General features: G+C 43.0%; 1 protein-coding gene across 2 annotated transcripts; it reads left to right on the plus strand.

The window, feature by feature from the left end:
- The first annotated feature begins 1,218 nt into the window (after window positions 1-1,218).
- REXO4 (REX4 homolog, 3'-5' exonuclease) lies at window positions 1,219-8,721 on the plus strand. Of its 2 annotated transcripts, none has more exons than XM_065418763.1 (9): window positions 1,219-1,280; window positions 1,798-2,063; window positions 2,942-3,294; window positions 4,466-4,621; window positions 4,873-5,066; window positions 5,606-5,694; window positions 6,336-6,410; window positions 7,920-7,994; window positions 8,428-8,721. In XM_065418763.1, exons 2-9 carry the CDS (start codon window positions 1,842-1,844, stop codon window positions 8,512-8,514), a joined length of 1,251 nt encoding a protein of 416 aa, XP_065274835.1. In that variant the 5' UTR covers window positions 1,219-1,280; window positions 1,798-1,841; the 3' UTR covers window positions 8,515-8,721. The 2 variants fall into 2 exon arrangements, with proteins under 2 accessions (XP_065274835.1, XP_065274836.1); XM_065418764.1 differs by lacking the exon at window positions 1,219-1,280 and adding an exon at window positions 1,293-1,308.
- The last annotated feature ends 241 nt before the right edge of the window (window positions 8,722-8,962 follow it).

Raw genomic sequence — 8,962 nt, forward strand, 5'->3', positions numbered from 1 at the left:
AGCTCATGTTCAGTGATTATCCACCACAACCCCTAAATCTTTTTCAGAGTCACTGCTTCCCAGTACAGAGTTCCCCATCCCGTAAGTATGGCCTATATTCTTTGTTGGGTGGCCTACACATACACACACACACACTTCTGAGGAAATGTCAATTTTCACAGGATGATTCTGCCTACTTGTACGCTTAACAATAATTTTCACAGGTGCTTGCAAGACCCTGTTTGCAAGTCATCAAGTCATGTTGGGGTGGAGGGTATTTGTGAAACATCATTACACTAACATATGGTTTTACAGGCCAATGGTATTTCGATGCCACATGATGTTTTTCCAAAACGGTAGCATGTTGTATAGGTTTATCAGGACTTCCAAGTGCGTCCTACCCAAAACACTCCCTAGAGCAGTAACACAGCAAAATGGGTCTGTGCTATCTGCCAATTATATTACAGGGAAGCTAGTGCTGTGTCCCTAATGCCACACCCCTCTTCTTTGGGTTGAACCCCCAGCTAATCTTCCCTCTTCTGTGCACCCCATATTCATCCTGCTGTGCTCCCTCTCAATTGCACCCACACACACACCAGATGACCCCCTCAAACACATTCTCAGCCCCACTGCAGTCCCCATACTGCAGTGCACCCTCATGGTAGTGCCCCATATGCTCCAGTGCACCCCCACTGCAGTCCCCAAATCATGGTGCACTCCTCATAGCAGTCCCCATACCCCAGTGCACCCTATGGTAGTGCCCCTAAGGTGACCAGACAGCAAATGTGAAAAATTGGGACGGGGGTGGGAGGTAATAGAAACCTATATAAGAAAAGACCCAAAAATCGGGACTGTCCCTATAAAATCGGGACATCTGGTCACCCTAAGTGCCCCATATGCTCCAGTGCACCCCCCACTGCAGTCCCCAAATCATGGTGCACTCCTCATAGCAGTCCCCATATCCTCCAGTGCACCCCCATTAGCAGTTCCCAAACCCCGGTGCACCCCAACAGTGATCCCCATAACCCCCGTGCACCTCCACAGCAGTTCCCAAACCCCCGTGCACCGCAACAGTGATCCCCCAGCCGTGCCCAACCCCCCACACCTCCAGTCCCATTCCCCAGCGCGCTCTGCAGCCCCGTGTCCCCGGCCCGGGGGGCCGAACGGCGCGGCGCTGCGCGTGTTTCCCGCCGGCGGCCGTTCGGAGCGGTTTCCGGCTGGCGCTGGGAGGCGAGGGGCGGAGGTGGAGACGCTGCAGGCACACGTGGGCCGGGGTCCCGGCGCTGCAGCGCGAGCGGGCAGTGAGTGGCGGGGGCCTGCGGGCTCTGGGTGGGTCTGCAGGGCGCTGGGTCGCCACTCCCGGGTGGGACTTGCTGGGGGTGCGGTGCCGGGCTGAGGCTGGCACTCCCGGGGGGGGACAGGTCTCTGTGGATGGGGCTGGCGTGGTACTCAGGGGCTGGCGAGCCCTGGCTATGGGGTGAGGGAGAGGTGTCATAGAAGGCTTATCTGTATGGAAACCACAGGGAAGTGATCACCTATAAACCATATTTAAAATCCAGAGTGTGTGGTTATCAAGGTTTTGCTGTCTAGGGGAATCCAAAGCAAAGCAAACTGTCACTTGCTGTGTATTTCTGTAAACGCCTTATTATACACCGACTTCCCTGCAGACTTGCAAAGCCTATGTTGTGTCTCTTCTGTGGATAAACAGAGACTGTCTGCATCCAGGCTTATTTCACCAATATAAGCATTAGCTGGTGTGGCAAACAAATTAAAAAATATATATTCCTATAACATACGATTTATGCATCTTATTGACAGAAATGGTTGTTGCTTTCGAAGTGTGATTGATTTCTGATGACAGAATGGCTAAAATAAAGACCAGAGAGTCAAAAGCTTCAACAAGCATCCCCACCGCTAAACCTGAGAATCTAAAAAAACAGCACAGGAATAACAAGAAAAAAGTATTGTGGAAAAACAAAGTCAAGCAGATCGGAAAGAAAAAACAAAAGGACACCAAAGTTGTGGAAGTGCTGCCCCCAAAAGCTCCTCAGGAGTTCTCCTCTAACTGGAAGACCCTGCAAGAGGTCAGTGACAGTGACATCCAGGAGTTTAGTACCATGCCCCAGTGGGGTAACCCATAAACAGTTACGTTCTAGTGAAAATCTGCAAGGGGGGATTGAGTGTTTGAGATCCCCACAGGTGTTAGTTCAGTGCGTTGTCTTTCTTTTGAATTGTAGACTTAGGTACTGTATATAAAGACATGACATGTTGAGGAGTGTTTTGGCTAAGAGGTCACAGCATGTTTTATGCAAATAAAGTTTGCTGTGAACTCTTGAAACAAAAAATGCTTTGCTGGTTCAGTAGTCAAATTATGGAATTATCCAGAAGTGGAAATAAGTATCTGAAATACCTTGGTCCATGGGGATCTAGTAAGTTTCACAGCCTCTTTCCTTCTGGTCTGATTTGAGAATTATAATAGTACGGTTATCAGTATTAACCTATTGTAGGCATGATTGAGGAAGAGGAGTGTGTAAGGAGACTTAAAGATTCAATTTGAAATGGACTGAAAACTGCAGTTTTCATTGTACAAGAAAAACGTGTCCAGTTCTTAATAATAGATAGGTGTCCACATCACTAAAATTGTTGGCATTTATTGGCCCCTTTCTCAGTAATGTCAGCAGAGAGATCAATGACTTAATGGACCATGGAGAATGAACTATTCTTTCACCCCTTGAAATGGTGGGGCTCAGTATGGGGGAATCTTGCATGACTATTGCCTACATTTGTACCTTATTGTAGGTACATGTAGAACTTCCAACTCCAGGGTTGGACATGCATGGAAATTGAGTAGTAAATTCACAAGAGAGAATGTAAATGCGGTGTTGGTGGGGTGGGGTGGAGTGGGAAACTTCAAAGTTTAATGCTACAGTAAATTCTGTGGGGTTTCTTTGGGTCATATTAGCTGCTGAAACAAAAGGCCACCAGCTTGGATAAGTCCCTTCCTGTATCCCAAACATATTCCAAGAAGCACACGACCAAAAAGGGAAACGTCAAAGGAATTCCAGCTATAAATGGAGGTGGAGATATGGGAAAATTCAAATCTGTAAACAAGAGGGACAGTGATCCTGCCAAAGTTTGTGTTCCTTTGGCTATCCCGAAATCAGAGAGAACTGCATGTGACAAGAATTCGAGTGATGGCAAGGGAAACAGAAAGGAGCACAAGAAAAGAAAAAATGGCAATATTGAGAAGGAACAAGGTGACATAAAACGTAAGAGGAGGAAAGCTGAAGAGCACACAGAGCAGCCGCTAGCAGAGTGAGTATTTCAGGCCTCATGTTTACATATGTAGGTGGCTGTAACTATTCTAATTGCAGTTGATTAATTTGAGACAGAGGGTGATGCAACGCTGTGTTTTTCCTCAAAGGAGGAAGACCCTCTTTGTTCCTTATACCACCTCCCCTTAAAATGTCACGTCTTCCCTACTGTACAGGCTGTAAGTTATTGCAGCTATCTTCATGGACACTACATGGTTCCCCTTAGAGCAGAGGGTCCCAAACTGTGGGGCGCACACCCCACATTGGGGGGGCATGACTCTCCTGCCCTGCCCTCAGCTGTGGCCCCAGCCTCAGCCCCGTTACCCGTCTGCATCAGGGGCACAGACATGGGGCGGGGGGCAAGGTACACTGCCTTCAAGGGTGTTAGGACCATTGCTTAATGACCAGAGGAGGCAGCTATTTGGCAATGCAAGATATTTTGCACTTTGCCAGTGCTTTGCCTCAATAGCACTTCCTACTTTATCCACCCAGGGAATAAGAGACATGGGTTGAAAATGAAACCTGCATCTCGTCTAAGAGATGTTTCTCTTCCCTTCCCACCTGAACGGACAGATTTCTGTACCATAGCCCTGTTTTGGAGGTGCCTGTTCATACAAATATCCCAAGCTATCATAAACTAAAAGGTTTAGGGAAGAGAAATCCACAAATCTTGGCCCTGGACATGAATGAAAAAAGAAAACCTGCAGTCTTGAAAGAACTCCACTGAAATGCTGAAGGAGAGGAAAAGACTGGTGGAAGAGCACCTGGTGACCAGCAGATTTAGACCTGGGAACTAAGAAATCACTGGTACCTGAAGGGGCAGAATGGACAGGAGAATAGATTGGTTGTGTGGCTGGACAGAAGTTCAGACACAGATACTTCTAATCTTATATCGTGTACCCTGAGGAACACAGTATAAGATTACAGTAAAAATAATTCCACACTTTCCAGGCTAGCCATATGGGACAGACTAACCCAAGTCCTCTGATATTTGAGTAAAACTACGTGGTCTACAGCATCTGACTGTTGGACTAGTTGGCACTGATTTATACTAATTAGTTGACTCCTTGCTTTTATAAACAGGCTTAGCCAAACTGTCAAAGATAAACCAGCCTTTTAGACAGTACATTTTTAAAACAATGTTACAATGTAATTTTATCTTTGCCTGGCAGGGCCGACATCTGGTTTGATGGTGTAGATCCAGAGGATATTGAAGCAGCAATAGGACCTGAAGCAGCAAAAGTTGCTAGAAGAAATATGGGAATTGAAGAAGGCAAATCACCGCTATCTATGGAACAGGTGCTGGTTAAAGAAAAGGCTTTTGCAGGGTAGGTTGTATTTCTAACATAAAGTGTATATACGGTATATAGAGGTGTCAAACATTTTCTCTTTCTTCCAATTGTGGCTTCCAAACACAAACAGAGTGTAAACTGATGTCTTCCTGAGTCTGCAAACAGACTGAAACTACTCTGAGATGTAAAGTGCCCCATTTGTTTTAACTGGTGGCTAACTTGTACATCTAGAAGTTAGAAGTATATGATCATAGCAAAGGCTTTCTAACTCTGGTATCCTCTTTTAGGCTGACAAAAGCTGTAGCCATGGACTGTGAGATGGTGGGAGTGGGGCCGCAGGGTGAAGACAGCATCCTGGCTCGTGTATCCATTGTGAACCAATTTGGAAAGTGTATTTATGACAAATATGTCAAGCCTACAGAAAAAGTGACTGATTACAGGACAGCTGTTAGCGGCATACGGCCCAAGGACATAAAGAAAGGTGAGTGATCTTTCCTAGCACATTCCTTAAGAGAGAGGATCCAGTTGAGCACCACAGAAACATCCCTGACTGAGTTACTGCTAAGCTATTTTTGGGCCTGTTTAATTCTATTTTTGTGTAGGAAATAAAACAAACAATCGCAATCTCAGCACAACCTAAAATATCTATATGAAAGGGAACTCTACAATAGATCATGAATCAAAATACATTTGACGCTTTCTTGCAGAGTGATCATTATTGCCCCTAGTAGAGTGTAACTTCTGTAATCATTGCCTACAAAAATGCAAGGGTGATCTTAGGCCAATAAGTAGAAGTCTGTTTCTCGATTGACTGCTATTTTTGTTCGCGTGTGTGCCTGTTCTGCCATCTTCTAGTCTGTAGTTATGAGCAAGCTGGGGATTACTGTGTACAAGAATTCTGCATTCTCCAATACCTTGGGTCCCAAGGAAGTGCCTGCCACATAAAATACTCCACTTCCTAATGCTGTCTCAAACTTGAGCTTTGTTTTGTCTCTTACTGAGAATGTGTTGCATTTTTAGGAGCGGAGTTTAAAAGTGTTCAGAAGGAGGTGGCTGACATCTTGAGAGGAAGGATTTTAGTTGGGCATGCTGTCCACAATGACTTAAAGGTACGTGGTTAGATATTTATTGCTTTGAAGCCCCCATCTTCAGTGACTGACTTGTCACCCCAGAATGTTAGCTGAAGCATCAGGTTAAAACACCTCCACGCTCTGGAACCATAGGTGCAGATTGCAGCTGGTCCATTCAGTCTTTTGTCATTCCAGAGTAGGTTGAAGTACAGCGTCATTCAGCTATCCAATGACTGAGTCTTTCAGATGAGACCGTAGGATCTTCTGTTTTTATCTGCTCTTTATGGACATTAAGGCTCTCATGGCACATTTTATATAGTTTTAACATTTCCTTCTAGTCTAGGAATCAGCAAGTTGCTCAAGTTATTTGCATATTCAGGGAAGGCCAAAGCACACTCTATGAAGTTCTACAGTGAGGCCAGTGGCATCATTAATACAGAGACACTCGGCTACTTGCATCAGACTGGAGTATTCCGTGCTGGGGCATACAAGCTCCACAGGCAGCACCTCCCGAAGATGGCACCCATCTGAGCCAGGTTACGCAAATTGGTTGGGGCTCTTACTCTGGCAGTCGTACTTGTTCATGTTGTGAACTCCTTTGAATCGATGGGAGTGGTGCACTCAGCTGTATAAAGTATCCTGCTACTGCATTCTTTACAATGGAAATATTTTTCTTTCAGATCCTGTTTCTTGATCATCCTAAAAAGAAAATTCGGGACACACAAAGATACAAACCTTTCAGAAAGGAAGTCAAAGTAAGAAATGTGCAGAAAATAGTATCTTGATTCACTAACATTTAGTGCTAGTGCAAGGCAACAAGATCTAGAGGAATGATTCCCCCCTGCACGTTTAGTCTCCAGTCCTGGTTCTGCCACTGACTCTTTGTACGAGCTTGGGCAAGTCCCTTCACCCCTCTGCTTTAACTGTCTTTATGTAAAATGAGGGTATGTGACGCACTGCCATTTATGAAAGTTAGCTAGTTTAATGTATTTAGACATAGGTTTGGAAGGGTTAGGTTTTTTCAGTAAATAGCGGTAAACTTCGATTTCACTGTACAGACAAACTGAAAAAATATTTCCATCAATAACTGAAATTTACAGATAAGCAAAGGAAGAAAAATGCTGTTTAAGAACTTTAGAGTTTGATTTAAGGATACAGTGGAGTCGCATCATAGGCGCATTTAACTTACACGATTTTAACTATACGCGCTCGGCAAAACAAAACAAAAAAGATAAAAATAACAATTTAAATACTGTACCTGTAGTGCGAGCAATTCCGCCTGCCATTCCACTCAATGAGCGTTCGACTATACGCGATTTTCGCCTTACGCGCTGACTTCAGAACCTAACCGCCGCGTAAGATGCGACTCCCCTGTATTTACTTTGTATATTTTGACATGTGATAGTGACAATTTGTGTTTTAATGGTTATAAAGCTTTAACTTTTTTGAATCTCAACATGTACGGTCATTAAATAATTGTCTGATCCCCCATAATTTCCTGCAACTGTGAAAATTTAAATGTATACAAATTTTTAAAAAGCTTAAAATAAACATTGATTTTTATTACTAAAAATTATTTTAAAAAGTTGAATTCTGCCAAGCCTATTATACAGTGTTTGGAATGTGTAAAGTACTAAGTAACTTTCTGCCAATCAAGATTACCAGTAATACCCATGCACAGCAAATTCATTGGCTTTCCCATTTCCTGGAACTCAAAACAGGAAGTTGGGTCTTTCTATCATCTTTCTGGGCAGTCAAATAAGATAATATGGATCTATATATAGAAAATACTGGGTTCTTCTATTTTGTGATATTGTTAGCTCACCTTCCTGACTGGAAACATCTGTCACGCAAGATCCAAAGGTTTACCTTTGAAGTGACAGGTAATATTTTAAATTTCAAAACAAGACACCCAATTTTTCCTTTCTCCCTCTCACTAAAAGCTTAAAAAAGCCATGGTTGATGAGTCTATAGTCATATGTGCTGCTGAAAGTGATATCACTGGCTATGTCATTCTTATAATGCTGAAGGGATTTACAAGAGAGGAGGTTTGAATAGATCTCTCAGTGACCTGACAAATGACATCTGTCTCAGCAATTCATCTGTAGAAACTTAGATACACTATGCTTTAATGGGTATTCTTAAACTAAAGCCTTACTGCAAGATTTGGCTTGAGTAATTGTGTCCTTCATGCAACGGAGGAGATGCTATTTAATTTCATTGTTGGCGTAACAACTCTGTGATTCTCTTGTTTTTGCCTCCAGAGTGGACGTCCATCTCTAAAACTGCTTTGTGAGAAACTGCTGAATGTGAAAGTGCAGACATCGGAGCACTGTTCAGTACGTAAACCCATGGGGAAAATGTATTTATGGGTGGATCAACAGTGCATTGGGCTTTAGGCTCTGGGACCCTAGTAGTAGTATAACCTCATTGTCGTCTCTGTACTCATGAGATTTGGTAATCTTTACTCAGCATATCAATGTGCAATACCGGTCTGAGGAAAGCTTGTACCGTCCTTATCTGCTTCATACCAATAGCGTTAATCACCTATTTTCATGAACACTAACCATATGGAAATTGCCCATCAGCTAAATTAAGTGTTCTCTTACATGAATTATTTCAGCATCAAAAGAAACATCAAGTGAAATTAAAAAGGTTTACTTTTATTTGGGGAATAAAATGGATGAGAGGCTGTGACTACCATTAACAATGATCCTACAGCAACTTACTGCTTTCTTTCTTTAACCTGCGGCTTGTTTCATTGTCTTCCAGATTCAGGATGCGCAGGCAGCTATGAGACTATACACACTAGTGAAAAAGCAGTGGGAAGCAGCTATCAAAGCCAAACCTAAACTGTAGAAAAATAAATTCTAAAACGTCAACTATTCTATCCTGTCATTTTCTGCTGTGCAGCATTTACTAGATTCAAATGGTGACTAGATTCCTATGACATTGTATGATGGCTTTTTTCTCTTGCCAACTGTATTATCCTTGAATCAGTCATGCATAATAAACTAATAGCTGTGAACAGTCCATTACAAGGAATCATATGTCTGTTCACGAACTGCTGAGGTAGAGCTAATCCTGAAAAGAAACTGTTATGCTCCAAATAAATAATCCATGGACTAAAAACTCAATAAATACATAAAGCTCACTTAACTCCAAGACTGTAGACCTTAGTATGATTTTTATTAATCTTTTAGGAAAGTATAGTATACATTAAATGTAGTTCAAAAATCCACAAAGTAAGACACGTTCCGAAAATAACACTGCTGTCAGACTCTCAATATTGTCAGTAGTCAAAGTG

Source organism: Emys orbicularis, chromosome 18 (genome assembly GCF_028017835.1).
Source record: "Emys orbicularis isolate rEmyOrb1 chromosome 18, rEmyOrb1.hap1, whole genome shotgun sequence".
NCBI lineage: Eukaryota > Metazoa > Chordata > Testudines > Emydidae > Emys > Emys orbicularis.

Coding starts and splice junctions, on each gene's coding strand:
- REXO4 (XM_065418763.1), top strand. CDS start 1,842: ATGGCTAAAATAAAGACCAGAGAGTCAAAAGCTTCAACAAGCATCCCC. Junction 2,064..2,941: donor ACTGGAAGACCCTGCAAGAG/GTCAGTGACAGT, acceptor GGGTCATATTAG/CTGCTGAAACAAAAGGCCAC. Junction 4,622..4,872: donor AAAGAAAAGGCTTTTGCAGG/GTAGGTTGTATT, acceptor ATCCTCTTTTAG/GCTGACAAAAGCTGTAGCCA.